General features: G+C 46.4%; 1 protein-coding gene across 1 annotated transcript; it reads left to right on the top strand.

Moving 5' to 3' along the window:
* The first annotated feature begins 1,013 nt into the window (after positions 1–1,013).
* Clec20a (C-type lectin domain containing 20A) lies at positions 1,014–16,559 on the top strand. The gene is made up of 10 exons (XM_029475679.2): positions 1,014–1,118; positions 3,172–3,540; positions 5,074–5,142; positions 6,827–7,192; positions 8,151–8,249; positions 9,974–10,192; positions 10,397–10,534; positions 13,639–13,758; positions 14,506–14,606; positions 16,479–16,559. The coding sequence occupies exons 1-10, from the start codon at positions 1,079–1,081 to the stop codon at positions 16,557–16,559; spliced, it is 1,602 nt and encodes a 533-aa protein (XP_029331539.2). The 5' UTR covers positions 1,014–1,078.
* The last annotated feature ends 162 nt before the right edge of the window (positions 16,560–16,721 follow it).

Here is a 16,721-nt window from a genome sequence, read left to right on the forward strand (position 1 = left end):
GAGTGGTCTAAAGACACCCTGACATGAGCTGTTTCTCCCACTGGGATGAAATCACTTGTAGCCATCACTGATGGAACACACGGAGGCACAACATCATTGCTCAAGCTTTGACAATCTGCATTGTACTTTCTTTTTGCCCATTTAGCCAGTCCATGTCTGCTGCTGTGTCTACAAAAGTGCCTGGGGTGGGGAAGTGCGGAGGGGGGAAGAAAGGAGTCCTCTAGGGTACCCAGACCATGGTGGGTTAGGGAAAATAAGGCTGGGAATGGGAGAGAGAGAGAGAGAGAGAGAGAGAGAGAGAGAGAGAGAGAGAGAGAGAGAGAGAGAGAGAGAGAGAGAGAGGAGAGAGAGAGAGAGAGATCTTGGGGATAATGAGGGTGGGGTGGGACAGACAGACAGACAGAATACAAGCAAGCTGCTTTGGTTCTCCAGAGCAAGTTCCTCAGTCTCTAGACTGTGCTGTATTGGGATCCAGATTTAGACTCGGGGTGGGATGGGTCTCTGATTGACCTGTGTGGGAATTGTGGGGGGCATCATCCCATGTCATGCTTTCTGGTGTCCTATGCTTGAATCGCTGTTCTGTTCTGCCCTATGAGGCTTTGATTAAGCCATTTCAGAGGCACAGCCGTTTTTCCTGCACTAAGGGGACAAAGAGATGATGACGGACTCTCTGCTATGGTTGTTGTGAGGTGGGCAGTGGAGAGGTGCGTTTAGCTCTTTTCCCTTAGTCCCTTCTTTCCCTCTTCCTCTATGTGGCTAGCTCCCCTCAACCCCAGGACCCCAAGTGTCTACTAACCTGGCAATCTGTTATCCTACTCCTCCCCTCTAATGGCAGCCAGCCCCAAGGACGGGCTCCCCGTCACCCCTCTGCTTATTAGTGGTAGGGTCCATGGTGCTTTTGCAAAGTTTAGGAAAAGCATGTTTCCGGCTTTGTTCAGGCTGTATCCTAGCAAACAGCATGCACTCAGTATTTGCTTAGTAAAATCCGTCAATTTGGATAGGAAAGAGAAGAGAGCGAAGTGAACACACGCCTTTCCAGAAGGACACCCACTCCAGAAGCTTCTACCAGGCCACCATCATGCTGTCTGCATGGCTGTTACTCTCCCTCTGCACAATAGGTGAGACCCCACTTGGGCCCAGAGGAGGGTGTACATGCACCCCCAGAGGCCCTCAGATTTCCAGGTTGGTTGGGAGAAAGAGATAAGAGTGTTCCAGCCATCATTCCAAGGTTGGGGAGTGAGGTTGCCTTCCTTATCCCCACAATCTTCCATTGCACAGAACTGTAGCTAAAACAGCATGTCCAGAGGGCCAGAACTGGGGTGAGGCACCATGAGGGTCTTTGGGGTGTGGAGGTTCTCTGGGGGTGTGTGTGTGGGTTGGGTGGGAAGGAACAGCACAGGGAGAAGCTGACCAAGTCCCTGGCAGCCAGATCAGCTCTAGGCCAGCTGCTGCATGCAGGCGCATAACACAGGCTGGGTTTACTTCTTGGGCTGAGGCCAGGGTTAAGCATGGCAGTGGTATATGATCCCCTTAGAAGACACCCTCACTGAGCACGAGACTGGAACAATGAGAGCGGCAGGTTGGTCCTCACTTAAAGCCCCCCTTCACCGAGCATGAAATGTGGAGCGCCCCAGGTGGAAGCTGGGTAAGCCACTGGACCTGCAGAAGAAGACAACCTGGGCCCAAGTGACAGAAGACACAGTTAGAAGTGGAGAATTCCAGAAAGCTGGCTATCATTGACAACATTTGCCGTAAGATTAGATTCTAGGGACTATAAAGTGGGAAAGGTCCACTTGAGACAGGACCCCATAAAATGAGGGCCCTGGCTCATGGATGGACAGAGGGGTCTACAGAGTCCCAGGCTTGTTGTGGGTTTCAAGGGACTGATGGTTCTTTTTTTTTTTCCAAACTGTTGGCTGTGATCCATTAGCTCCTAAAACCAATTTAGTGGGCTATAGCAAGAGCTTTAAGAATTAAATAAAGTAGCATTAAAAAAAATCAAAGGGAATCATACCAAAACAAATAGAAAAATAATGTTTTTCCCTTCTTTCTTGGACATAGGGGTCCTTCAGCTGTACTCAGTGACAGGCAGCTTCAGTGGCTCTGGTGGTTGCTAGAACGTCACTCCTGGCCAGTGCCTGTCAGTCCTCTCGTGTCCCCGCTATGTCTTGCACACTTGGCCCTTGGTATCTAGTCTGGTCTCTGGACTCACAGCTAGTTTTCTGTGTTCTAGGGTCCCAGAGCCCTCAACAACAAGCCTCTTAGCCCCCTCTACTCTGCAGGGTGGAGAGCCATGGCTAAGCACCCCTTTGCTAGAAGCCAGGAAGCAGTTGGAGCCAGGGAGGGAAGGAAGGGGTAAATCCTGGGATGTTAGGGTATGGGAGGGATCCCTGGAGAAGTTTTCTGCCTTTTGCCTTCTTCTCTATCTCTTCACTTTCCTTTGGCACATAGAGCACTTTTGGTGTGTCTAGATCAAAGCTGAGGAAATAATGGTGAATAAGGCTTTCTCCATCTCCCAAGTTGCCCGGTGGAGACAACATGAATAGACTAAGCTCTCTTCCCCAGAGGAATCTGAAGAACTCAGATGCTGGTGCCAGCAAGCACATCCCTACTCTATGCTGGAGCACACCTGAAATACCTTGTGGGCAACTCTAATGTATAATCCCCACTTAGAATTCCTGGTACAGAAGCTATTCTATGCTATGCTGTGGTTAAGGGTTTGGACATGGGAGCCATGCTCTAGTGTTTTGGAGTCTTGGCTTTCTCTACTTCCCACTTAGTGGCCTTTTCCAACTCTCTGTCACTTGGAGTCCTTATCTGTAAAACAGATATAATGAAACCTCAGGTAGTCCTCAGAAAACCTCAGTGGGCTAAATGGCATATGCATAATGAACATGTGCATAATGAACACTGATGGTGACTGTTGTTCACCAGGCAAAGGAGAGGAGACGGTCAAAGAATAAAAGAGTAGGGAACTAGCATGGCCTGTCCTTCTGAACCAAGATAGCAGTCTATGGAAAGGTCCAGAGGCAGAGCTGGGTATGAGTGGAGGTCAGAAGTGGAGGGCACGTTGGAAAAAGAGACCTACTGTGGTGTGGTTGAGATCTGTTGGGGACAACGGTGAAGTGGGGAGGGTAGGTAGTCACATAGTGATAGCTTCTCCTGCCCCAGCCTTCCAGCTGGTGAGCAACAGCAAGACCTTCTATCGAGTGGATGAGCCTCGGACCTGGAAAGAGGCCATGTGGTATTGCCAGGAACATTACACAGACCTTGCCGACCTGCAGAGCATGAACAACCTCGTGAGCATCATGGTAGTCTACTCCTACACCAGCAGCATCCACGCGTGGATCGGCCTCTTCTATGATGTGCGCATCTCTGGCCTGAGCTGGTCTAGTGGCTCCATCTTTACTATGCCAACATGGACTACTACGATGCCTGTCTTCCGGGATGGACTCTGTGCTACTCTGTATTCATGGTACAGTCTACCTGCCCTGGGAGCTGCCTCCTGTACAAACCAGAAGCCCTTCATTTGCTATTTAGGTGTGTGCAGAATAGTATTCGGGGCCTGTTCTCTTCAGGACTGTTTGTTTTTTTTTTTGGGGGGGGGATGGGAGTGGGAGAGGAGTATGTGTTTTCTGGTTTTTTTTTTTTGTGTGTGTTTTCTGTGTGTGTGTGTGTGTGTGAGTGTGTGTGTTTTGTGTGTGACATCTATGAGAGTGACTGGATGTTCCCTCACCCTCTTCATATTTATTTCCTCTGTGATCTTAGCCTTTCTGTACTCAATCCCCAACACCTCACCAAAGAACTGGGTATGAATAAGGATAGAGAACATAAAATCTGGAATGTTCCACTAAATCTCTTCTTCCATTTGCCACTTAAAGAAGAAAATGGGAAAGATAGGTTGGAGGTCATTTATCCATGCAGAAACGAGAGCAGACCTCGAGGTCTTGACTGACAAGGTACAGGGTCTGGTCTACTGCCTTACTTGGTGGCAGAGAGAACATTTGCTCCATGAGATCTTTTGCTATTTGCTAAGTTGTGGGTAGGGCCAACTCCAGACGGCATTGCTGGAGATCAGCCATCAGCTCATCATGGTGCTGGCTGCTGGGGGAATGTCCCATCTTTGTGTTCTACCTATACCGCCTGCCCCTTGGCATCCACATTACTACTACAACACTACGTTGGTGTGGAGAGGTCACACAGATGTATGGTTGTGGACAGAGCTGCAGCTTCCTGGTAAACGTGCCAACTTCTGCCTTTCCTGACCATCGAAGGCTCAGTACAATTCTATGCCACCCTTATTGCCTAGATACTGGCATGGAGGTCAATCTGCCATTTCCCCAAGGCATAGTCATGGTTGCCATGAAGCCCTTGAAACAGAAGCCCGTGAAGGCTTTGGCTTTAACTCTAGATCCCAAGGGAGTATAAAGATCTCCAGGGTGGCCAGGGAGTCTAGTAGAAATCCTGCAGAAATACGTTCCCTCCTGCTTCCTTGTCTTAAAACTCAACCACAACACTCTCCTATCACACTGTTTCCTCCAGTTCTGCAGGTTCATTGTGAGTGCATGGGCCAAATGACCATTCACTTCTCTAAGTCTGCCCTGTGGCCACTGCCGTTTGTTGTCTGAACAGAGTGAGTTTTAACAGACACTGGATAACTTCCTTACAAAATCCTCAGCAGACCTTCAAAGCACTTGGAATATCATTCTTTTTTATAAACAACAATGCCCTGTCTGGTCTCCTTGGCCCCACTGCTCAGCCCTTTACCTAGCTGTGGTGTATTGATTCATTTCTGTCCCCCAATCCACCCGGCTCCTCTCTGCAGTTGACTGCAGCTGTCCTCACTCGGTTGGGACTTGATGGTTCATAGTCTCAAAAGCAAAGACTCTGCTTATTATGTTCATGTCATTTTCCTAGGGAGTAGTACCAGGTATACAATAGGAACTTAATCTATATTTACTGAATAGAGAATGGGTGAGGCTACTTTTGAATTTCTTTTGGCTCTAACCTGGTGGTTTCTCAGCAGTTCTCATTCTCTACCTCATAATTTGAAGTCTGCTTCTGTTTTTACAGACCCTGCTATAGGACACCGCACCTCCGTGGTGTCCCCTGTCAAGGACCTGACCACTCTTCCAGAGGAAGGTAAGACACTTGGCTCTGCCTTCCCTTTCCTGGGGTCTTGCCTTACTTTGCCTTGGGCTCATCTCCCTGGACAGATGTCAATCACTATGGTTCCCTCTGCCTTCTCCCTTTTTCCCCTGACTTGTTGTTTTACATTGGGGTTCCCAGGCTGAAAACCCAGGGACTGATGGTGGCAAGCCTGGAAAGAACAGAGTGGAGAGTAACTAGCTCTGGGTCTTCTGGTAGTATGTAACTAGTTGCAAGCCTGCCAATGGGTCTTCCTCTGGGAGTTAGGGGTTGGGCGATGAGTGGGTAGGACTCCTTCACAACTCAGGTCTCTGCCTAGAGAGGGGTACTTCCTTCAAGATTCCTGCCCCTTGGACAACACTGCCCTGGTGTTTAAAAAGAAAGTTTCTTCTTATCTGATAGAGAAAAATTCTATGATGAAAGGAATAGAGTCAATACCTTAACATTTACGGTTCGTTCTCTGAGTGTTCTGGAATACAGAGTGAAGTCGCAAGGGCTTCCAAGGCACCAAGACCTGTGCTTTAATCACATCCTGACACTGAATTTGGGGCAAACTATCATCTCTTTTACCTAAGCTGTGAAATAAGATTAATAATGGCTACCTCTCAGGATGACAGTGAACATCAAGAAGTCATGTAGTCCAAAGGCACACATCAAGGCTGGCACATACTAGGGGAATAACATAGAGTAACTTTAAAAGGTTAGTTTTGGGGTTGGTGAGATGGCTCAGTCAGTGAGTAAAGGTGCTTGCTGCCAAGCCTGATGACCTGAGTTCAGTCACTGGGACACACATAATAAAGAGAGAGAACTGATTTCTGCAAGTTATCTTCTGACCTTCCTGTGCGTGCCGTGTCACATTTAGATAGGGAAACAAGCATGCCTTAATGGCCTGAGGTGAGCAGGTGCATGCCAGAGGGTAGGAAGGGGCTCTAGTTTGAACGGGAGGACATGACTCCAGATTCTGCAAACAGTCTTTTCTTTATCCAAATGTTCAGAGACAACACAGGTGGAGCTGCAGTGGCTCACACCCTTTCCCAAACTCCCATTGCTAGGAGCCAGAGAGGCATGGGCTTGAAGGGGCCTCTCAGGGTAGAACTTGTTTCTGAGTCTCAGCCTGGAATTCAGCAATTCAGCCTGGAAAAGGGAGGTAGTGTGTTTGGGAGACTATTATCTTCTCTCTCTGAGCTCATGAATTGCAGATCTGCTGGAAACAGCCTGCTATGCTTCCTGCCCACCAGATCTGCACTGATGTGGTTGGCTCCTAAGAGATCCCACCCTCCAGATAGGGAGGGAGGGAGGGAGGGAGGGAGGGAGGGAGGGAGGGAGGGAATCATAGGAATGATCTACTACTGTCTCTCAAATAGTGCCTATCATTTTATTAAGTTCTAATGTGTTGTTTTATGCAATCCTGACTCTCCGTATTATTATTTCTATTGGACAGATGAAGTGACTGAACATAAATTTAACTTGTAAAACCAAACAGCTATATGAAGAGCCGTTTATTCAATGACCCCCCCCCCCCCCCCACACACACACATCAGCTACTGCTGCTTTATCTCATTCTTCCAACTTGGTAGTTTCCCTGTAATATAGTGCTTTTGATCAAACCTTACCTCTGATGATACAGGCCATAGAACCTGGATCTCAGATCTGTGGTCTCTGTATTCTTTGCCTCCAGCTGAGGTCAAGATTGGTGGACAGACCTTCATTCGGATTAAACAAACCATGACATGGCTCTCGGCTCTGAACTACTGTCGCAACCACTACACAGACCTGGCCGATCTGCAGAGAGTGACCAACGAGGACAAAGAAGCTCTCAAGTTCATCATAAATGATGATGATGCCTGGATTGGCCTCTACTTCAATGTAAAGATCAAAAATCTGACCTGGTCCAGTGATCAGGGTTCCAGCATCCCTGAGTGGCTACAGGACTTGCCTATCTTTGGTCAAGGACTGTGTGCAGGACTCCGTACCTTTGCAAATCATCCACCTCAGATTTATGCTGTTCTTTGTCCTAAACTGAAACCTTTTATCTGTTTCTATGGTATGTGAAAATGTCCTTGGCTCACTGAGGTTAAAATGAATTTATTAGACAGTGGAGGATACCCAGGGTAGACCTAAGCAAGCCCTTGGAGGCTTTGAGGGTGACAGAACTATAAGAGAGTTGTAATTCTTAAATCCCACCCAGCCTTATGACATTAGCTGCTAGCATCAACAGTTAGTCATCAGAGAGATTAAGTAACCATGAACCTGCACTTTACAATCAGGTAGACTTTACCATTTTCTAGAAAACAGGCAGAATCCGAGTTCACCTTTCCTCATCTGGAAAACATACTTTACAAATTGGGATTGAGGACATCCACCTCATAGATGTCTAAAGGAAATGGCAGTTATGGTCACTATGAATCTGAGGGCAGCAGGAGACTCTGGATCTTGTATGTATAGAATGTGCTTCCTCAGTGAGAGCCCTTCTCTCTTGCCCTTTGCTTTTAGGCCCCCTCCTTCTTTTGTACCTTTGTTGAGAGAGAGAGAGAGAGAGAGAGAGAGAGAGAGAGAGAGAGAGAGAGTCCACATGGGTTATGACAACCTTTTGAAGTGTACAGTTCAGTGGGTTTGACTGTTTACCTGCTATTCAGCTGTCACCGCTGTCCAACTTAAGGACAATTCCATCACCCTCAAATGTCCTTACTACATGGTCATGTCCTACTTTCCCCTTGGCAACCAAAATAGACTTATGTCTCTCTGGATTTGCCTATTTGTAGCTGTTTCTTTTCCTCTTGGATTTTAAGACAATCTTGGCCTTACAATCTTATAATCTGTAAGACTGTAAATGCTCCTTGATGAGCTGTTGTTAAGATTAAAGGCGAGAGGACCTATCTATCCAGTGATTTGTTCAGTGTGCAGTAGTGTTTTTGCTCTGATGGAGACTGCCTGGCAGTGTCTGTTGACTTCCCTTAGGGTTGGTGTGACAGGGCCTGCACTTACACTCTGTTTGCTCACAGACTCCTCCATTGGACATCGGAAGTCAGCACAGATGCCCCCACTCGTTGATACTTCCTCCCCTAGAGTTCCTACAAGGACAACCTCTAGGCCAAACACAGGTATATTGAGTCTGTTTTTGGCTCTGTCTAGGGTCTTCTAGGCCTAGGAAACTAGAGAAAACAATTGGTCTACATGCAGTAACCCAGGGTGGAATTCAAGTGAGCAGCCCTCCCTGAAGTGCTAGTGAGTGAACAGAGGTGGGGTATGCCACTTGTGTGGCAATCAACTACTTACACCAATGAATCGTCGCCTCCTCCTCCTCCTCTTCCTCCTGCTTGGCTAACCAAAGGTAGGACAATAAGGAATTGGTTTACCAAAGACATCCTTCTTTGTGGGCTTCTGAGTTTGAAGCTCTAGGGCCAGGAGACCTGAGAAAAGTTCTGCAGTTTCTCAAGTGAAGAAATAAAGGCCTAGGACCCAAAGGGATAGATGGCTGAGCAATACTCCTGAGGGATAGATGGTTGAGTGATGCTCCTGGCTCACCAGAGAGGCCTTGGAGGCTCAGCAGCCAGAGAAACGAAGCCCTACACATTAGACCCATTATCCTTTTTAGAGTACGATCCTGTGCTGGCAGAGGTTTTGGGATGTGGTTATAAGTTAGGGCAATTGACTAAGTCAGACCCAACGATGGGGACAAATACAACCATGAAGACCTCCAAATGAAGCAAAGGCAGGGCTCATTCTGATGGTGCTTAGAGTCAGCCAGGTAAAGGTTGGTACTGTGATTAACATACAAGAAACAGGAGCCATCCAGCCTCTTTAATAGGGATGCCAGCATGCTTGTGTGGCAATGTCATCTCAGAGCTGGTAGAAGCACGGTTCCTTTTGGTTAAAAAGCTGGGTTGAGAAACTACCTTCTGCTTTCCTTTTAAGGTCTAACCTGGCCTCCATCCAGTTGTCTCAGGCTCACTGTTTACTTGTGAGGAATCAAATAGGTTTAGAAAATGCTCTCTGCTCAGCTATCTTCAGTGGGTGAATACCACCAGGTATGGCAGAAAAGCAGGGCTTGGAGCTATGATCTTCTTTCCGATCTACCCCACTGGGCATACTAGGAGTTCCTGACTTGTGGCTAGGGCTTTGAAAAGGTCTTATGTCCAGTGCATGCCATGTACTCTTGTCTCTTGCCATAGGGACCAGCACTGGCCCCATTGATGTCTCTCAAGCACTGGATTCAACAACCTGGACCCTGCAGCAAGTGACTCATGAACCAAGTGTGGTCACCTCTGGCACCCATGACACCACCACTGCCACTCCGACTACCATGGGCCTTACAGCTCTCCAACCCCAAGGGATGGTTTCAACAAGTCCTCTGGCAACCTCTGAACATTCAGGAGGTACCTTGGTTTTGAGAAGGGTTCATGAGCCCACTGGTCACTTCTCTGAGCTTGTCTTTGGACCCTGGGCACCCAGAAAGCTGTTTGGTTCTGGAAGATGGGCCTACGACACCACTGCTAATTTCTCAGGTTTTGTCCTTGAACCTTGGGCCCTTGGGAAAAACTGAGTTCTGGAAGAAAAGTCCACACCACCACTGGTCACTGCCAGAACCACATCCTTGTATCTCAGATCCCCAGATAGTATTTCAGTTCTTGATGAAAGGCTCATGGCCATTGATCAGAGCGAATCTTTAGATCTTGCACCCTTGACACTAGCCCATACTTGTTCTGTGCCTCAAGAAAGTGGATCGGTTCACCAGGAAGCAGACAGAGCCCCCAGGTTACCTTTGCCAATGGCACTGCAGAAGCTGTGCACCACAGTTCCCTATAACCCATGTCTCTTGCCACAGGGACCAGCACTGGCCCCATTGATGTCTCTCAAGCACTGGATTCAACAACCTGGACCCCGCAGCAAGTGACTCATGAACCAAGTGTGGTCAGCTCTGGCACCCATGACCTTAGCACCTGTGACACCACCACTGCCACTCCGACTACCATGGGCCTTACAGCTCTCCAACCTCAAGGGATGGTTTCAACAAGTCCTCTGGCCGCCTCTGAACATTCAGGAGGTATCTTGGTTTTGAGAAAGGTTCATGAGCCCACTGGTCACTTCTCTGAGCTTGTCTTTAGACCAAGTGGGCTCATAGCTACGGGGGAGGTAGCCACAAGGCTCAGCTCCAGCCACAATGTTTCAGCTATTCCCATGTTAGCAATTTTCTCTGGGTCCTCATTCAGCTAGTTCTACAGCTCAGAGATTCTGTGGAACTTTGCAGAGACCAAAGAGCGAGCTACAGAGTCATCATCTGTCTTAGGGAGCTCAGCAGAGATCCAAAATTGGCCCAATGCTTCTGCAGTCTGGAGCCTGGACACCAGCACTGAGACAGCTGGGAGCCTGCCAGGAACTACTACAGGTACTCATGTGCTTCATTGGGGGCTGGGAACCAGCAGTCAAATATCAAGTTACCAAGTGTAGGGCTGAGTGCAGGAGTCACATGGGCTAGGCAGGGTGGCACTGCAAGCCTCTCTATAGGGAATCCTGTCTGGACAGTCCCAGCACCTAAGCCCATTCCCTTGATCAGGAAGGATAAGAATGAGGTAAGGCGGTATGATTTAGGAAAATCCACCTTTAAGAGCTGAAGTCTGACGTTAAGACTGGAACAGTGGCTCTGAAATTTACTATGCACAGCCTTAGACAACCAATTTCTCCTCCGTCTCTCCCTCCCTCCTCATTCTTCTTCCTTCCCTTTCATTATCCTTTTTTGTTTTTTTGAGATAAGGCCTCACTCTATAGCTCAAGCTGGCCTCTAACTCATTGCAATCCTGTCTCAACCTCCTAACTGCTGAGATAGCAGAAATGTACCACTATATCTGTTTCCATAACTTTCCTCCTCTTCCTCCTTCTGCTGCTGCTGCTTTGTGAGACAGGGTTTCTCTGTCCAGCTCTGGCTGTCCTGGAACTAACTCTGTAGGCCAAGCTGGCTTTGAACTAACAGAGATCCACCTGCCTCTGATTCCTAAGTGCGGAGATTAAAGGCATGCACCACCATGCCTGGCTCCCAACCTTCTTAACCTCACTGAATCCCATTTTTCTTGAGTTAGTGTGATACAGTACCTCTCAATTTCTGGTTCAGCAGACAGTAAATATAGTTATTCCCATCTTAATTTCAACTTACCAGTGATACTTGGTGTCCTTACCTTCTTAGTAGGTCTGCAAGGCTCATTCTCATGTTACCACACACGATGACAGATGATCAGCTGTGAATTGTGTACATTACAGACTCCCCTAGTCAGAGGCCGTTTGTACTTCCTTTGTTCCCATGCTTTGAACTCCATCTTATGCAATAACCCCTGCTTTGTCTTGAACAATGCATACTGTGTGTCTCAACCAGGGTTGAGTAGGACTTGCCTCCTGCTTTTAGACAAAGGCAGGCTGATAGGAACAGATAGAGAGGACTGGAACAGCTTGTGAGTATGAGAAGTGTGAACCACGAGCAGAAAGTGACCCCTTCTCTGGACAAACGTGTAATGATTGCCAAGTAGGCTGATGTTGTTAGCATACAGGTTATATGTGGAGGAGGGAGTAGCAGGGATAAGGGAAAAGGGCTGTGGCCACATTCTGAGGGCCTTGAACCTGTGGTCAAGAGGACCACCAGAAGGTTTCAGCAAAGGAGCAGAGTGCGAAGATCTGTAGTTACTAGAGGTGGTAGGTGACATGGGGATCTAGATCTATATCTCACAGTTTTAATAGTGAGAGAAGCATCAACCAAGGTTTAAAAAATAAAGATCAGAAGGAAATGTTCTAACAGTATACTTATGAGTGTTCCCCCACTCCTGTGTTTCTCAATCTTACCAATCTCTTCCCTTGTTAAAGAGGTTTATAAGTCTCTGGATGAGGAAACGTGGGCTGTGGAGAGAAGGCCCACCAGAAGAGAAAGCCTGGGAGTTGTCTGAGGCAGCAGTGAACTGAGGAGGGCCATGAATCTAGATCTAGATCTAGACTAATCTAGATTAGTCTAGATCTAGATTAGTCACAAATGACACGGGTCAAGAAACACAACACAAATACATTTAAAGGACTGTTTGTTCATGAAACCACAGACATAAATCCAACTTCGAGGCCAGCCTGGTCTACAGAGTGAATTCCAGGACAGCCAGGGCTACACAGAGAAACCCTGTCTTGGAAAAAAAAAAGAACTTAGGTTATATTTTAAAATGTATTTCTTCACCTAACAACAGTTTGGCAAAGATTTAAAGGCAGTGATAATGAGAATGCAGGAAGAACAGACATGACCAATACTGTAGGCTGTCAGGTGGGGCTGGCATGCCGTTGAGGTATGTCTGCTTTAAAATGGACATGTCCTTCCCTACAGATATTCTACACTTAGAATCTCATAAAGGGACTAAGAATACAAAGTGTCTTACTTAGGGTTTTACAGCTGTAAAAACACACCATAACCAAGACAACTTATAAGGACATTTAATTGGGGCTGGCTTACAGGTTCAGTCCATTATCATCAAGGTGGGAGCATGGCAGTGTCCAGGCAGGCATGGTGCAGGAAGTGCTAAGAGTTCTACATTTCTGTCTGAAGGCTACTTGTGGAACACTGACTTCCAGGCAGCTAGGATGAGGGTCTTAAGGTCATGTCCATAGTGACAGACCTACTCTAACAAGGCCATACCTCCTAGTAGTGCCACTCCCTGGGCCAAGCATATACAAACCAGTATACAAATATGGACATAATCATTTTATTTAGAAGTCTACTATTATAAATTACTTACAAAATAATTTCCTAGGGCCCGGCCTTAGGAAAAAACATTAACAATGTCTTTCATGGGTTGAATTTTTTTTATTTAAAATGCAAAATCTACTTTACTCTCTAAAAGACTGCATAGTAGTTCACTGAGTGTAATGTGACTGACTTAAGCAGTCTTCTCTCTGTAGACAGTAGATCACTTCTAATTTTTAGTAATAAACAATGTTGTGAGGGGTAGGGGTATGAGTTTGTGTGTTTGGAGGTGGGGCAATTATGAGAAAAGGAGAAACACAGGATTTGGGGACCGGAGGGGGCAGCAACAGAGGACTTCTAGTCTCTGGCCAGAGTGCTAGCGCATGCTCAGAAGAGGCTGAGCTTGGTGTGGGTGATGCCTTAGTGGAGAGGTCAAGGCTGCCCTGGGTACGCTCTGGATAAGGCAGCTCACCAGGGTAATGTTAGAACATTGGGCTTTCTGGACTGAGTACTAGTAAAGGAAAATCAACCGGAACTTTGTTTATTTGTCGCAAGCCTGATGCTATTGCTTCAAGCCTTACAGAGCTTCCTGACGCTGGAGCACTGTCTGAGTGATGGTATAGCAACTTCAGAGATGGGAAATGAGAGCCTGGGAGGCACGAGAAAACAACTGTGCATAGCAGGGCTGCTGCCCTTGCCTGTTTTCTGGCTCACAGTCAGTCACCAGGATCAGATTCCTTGATTCCTGGCCACATTGACAATAATTCCTTTATTCTTCCTTCCTGTAGCTATGACCACTATAGAGAGTGACACATATAAAGGAGACACAGCTACCACCACTCAGGCTCAACATTTAAGCTCACCTAACTACCCAGAGTCTGAAAAGAAACCAGCAGCATCAGAATCAGGTAACTGCTTCTGTCTGCCAACCTCACCATCTGCCAACGGGGACACTTGGGGGCCTTCTTAGGAAAGATAACATGAAATGTTGGCACTAGGGGTAGCAAGGAAGATGTAGATTCTGGTTTAAGCTGTGTGACTGAAAGTGTAGCGAGGGGAGTCAGCATCCTCAGTTCTGCAGTTGTTCTTATCTTCAAAGGGTGCTCGGTAAAAACTACCCTACAGTTTAGAGGGTTGCTCTGACCACACAACAAGGTACTTAGGCAAAGGAACATTGTAAGCTAGCAAAAGCTATGCAGAATGCACACCCTTCTGTGAGGCTGTAGTTTCTGTCATGATTATGATGGACATGTAGCAAAAACTGAATTTCTCTATTAGTTCAGAGAACTTCTTTGGGGTTTTCCTGGGGGCAGTGAGCCCAGGGGAAGGTGAAATGCAGCAAGAATAGACAGCCATGAACATCTGTATAGTAGATTTATAAAGAGGGAACAGAAGACCACAGAAGAGGTGGACATAGTTCCCGATGGATGCACAGGCTGTAGGAGGAGAGCTCTAAGACAGGACTTTCTTGGGGGTGAGGGTGGGGTGGGGTTGCTGGCATTAGTTTCAATCAAGTGTTGTCCTGTCTAGCCATTTCCCTTTCTCTCTTTGAAACCCTTTGTTACCATGTAGCACCCATAGTATCCAATGGGTATCCCTAACTTCCAAGAATTGGGAAATTCAAGTGGCAATGAGTAACATTATTTCTGAACCAGGTAGCATGTTTCCAGCGCACTCCTTTGGAATCTTGAAAGCAGATTTTACCATCCCAACAACGAGGGATCCAGAAGAAATGAAAGACCAGCTTTTGAGTGAGGTGAGATGTCTGGCTTTTTGAATTTTGGTCATTCAGGTGATGGGAATGCAAAGCAGCATTGCTGAAGCCAGTATGGTTAAGAGACTCGGAACCGAGGAGAGGTCTCAGTTGGTAACATGCTTTACTTTGCAGGCACGAGGACCTGAATTTGAGCCGAAAAACACGTAATAAAGCCAGATGTGGCGGCAATCTTAGAGCATGCACATCCTACTCCTTACACACACACACACACACCCTCCAGACACAAAGAAAAAGCTCTGGAGACTGAGCTCACCATGCTCTACACCAATGCTGGCACAGCTTTAGAGTTTTTTGTCGCCTCACACTTTTTCCCTGAGCTCTTCATTTAGTCAAGACAGGATGGTCAGAATGACCCAAGTTTAAATCTTGACTTTGCACTTATTTTTTGTGTAACCTGGGCGAGAAACTCAAGTCTTTCTAAACCCCAATTTTTTCAAGAAATTCACATGGTCGGTATCACAACTAAATGTCACATTCTGTATAAAATCTTAGCAAACGGCCAGGCACACTGTTGGTATTCAATCAACATTAGCTACTGATAGCATTATCATTATAATTAAGCAGATTATTGAACATAACCTGCGGGTACATTTCTCAAGGGTTAAAGTAGTCTACAGGTCATTTATCCCTAGATATGATCTGTTATAAATCCTAATGTTATAGATAAGAAGAAACACTAATATTTACCTAGCAGTTCTTTGCGACATATTCAAAGGCCCAGAGAAAGGGCACACGGGTGATCCTTCTGCAATGTTCCTACAGAACATCCCACAGAGCTCTTAACATCCCAATAGCTCTTCTAGCTCAAAGTTCTAAAGCCCTTCCACAGTCCTCCCCCAAACATGGTCAGGTTGTCACAGGAATACCCCACTGTGCTGGTACCAATTTGTCTTAGTCAGGGCTTCTATTCCTGCATAAACATCATGGCCAAGAAGCAAGTTGGGAAGGAAAGGGTTTATTCAGCTTACACTTCCACATTGTTGTTCATCACCAAAGGAAGTCAGGACTGAAACTCAAGCAGGTCAGGAAGCAGGAGCTGATGCAGAGGCCATGGAGGGATGTTACTTACTGGCTTGCTTCCCCTGGCTTGCTCAGCCTGCTCTCTGATAGAACCAAGACTACCAGCCCAGAGATGGCATCACCCACAAGGGGCCTTTCCCCCTTGATCACTAATTGAGAAAATGCCGTACAGCTGGATCTCATGGAGGCATTTCCTCAACTGAAGCTCCTTTCTCTGTGATAACTCCAGCCTGTGTCAAGTTGACACAAAACCAGCCAGTACAGATGTTAAACTAGAAGCATTTATTTTACGTATTAAACTAGAGCCAATGAGAAAGCTGAGTTTGAATTGTTAAACCCCACCTCTTGTTTAGCTTTGTCAGAATGTAAGGAAACACCTGTAGCTAACTTATCCAAAATTCAGGAATGGTGGTAAAAGACACAGCTACAAACACCCCACATAGTGTTCAGAGGTTAATATGAAGTAATGGAACTCAAGAGGCAGCCATTATGTGTGTGTGCACATAGTGTATGTATGTACATATGCATGTACATATGTATGTGTATATATGTGTGTGTGTGTTTACATTTACCAAACCAGTCTGATGTTCAGTTTCAGATTGAGAACCACTGAGTATTTGGTGCTACTGACAAGATGCACACAGGTGAAGGAAGGCTAAGAATAAATGGTTTAAATGTACATAAAAGGTGTATGTATTAGTGACTTAGAGCTCAGTGAACCAGAGGGCCATGAAGTAGCACTGGCAGTCTCTCTTTCTCTTTCTGTGGTGCTAGGTTAGGGACTGGATCTCACTGAACTGTATCCCCAATCCTACTTCTCTCTTATTTCAGATCCAAGAAGTCTTAAAGCTTGTCTTAGGTCATGAGGAATTCACATTGAAATGGATTAGCTTCGAAGTGAACAAAAAATAGCAAACGCCCACTCGCCTTTACTTTCTTCCTTAAGTAGTCTTTCAAGCTGTCTTTAGGGTTTTTGATTTGGTTTGTTTTTTGTTTTAAATTCCTAAGAAGCACAAGATTAGAAATAACTTGAAATATTCTAGGGCGCATAGACCTATGTGTAGCATAAAAGAA

Source organism: Mus caroli, unplaced genomic scaffold, assembly GCF_978045245.1.
Source record: "Mus caroli unplaced genomic scaffold, Mus_caroli_1 scaffold_1, whole genome shotgun sequence".
NCBI lineage: Eukaryota > Metazoa > Chordata > Mammalia > Rodentia > Muridae > Mus > Mus caroli.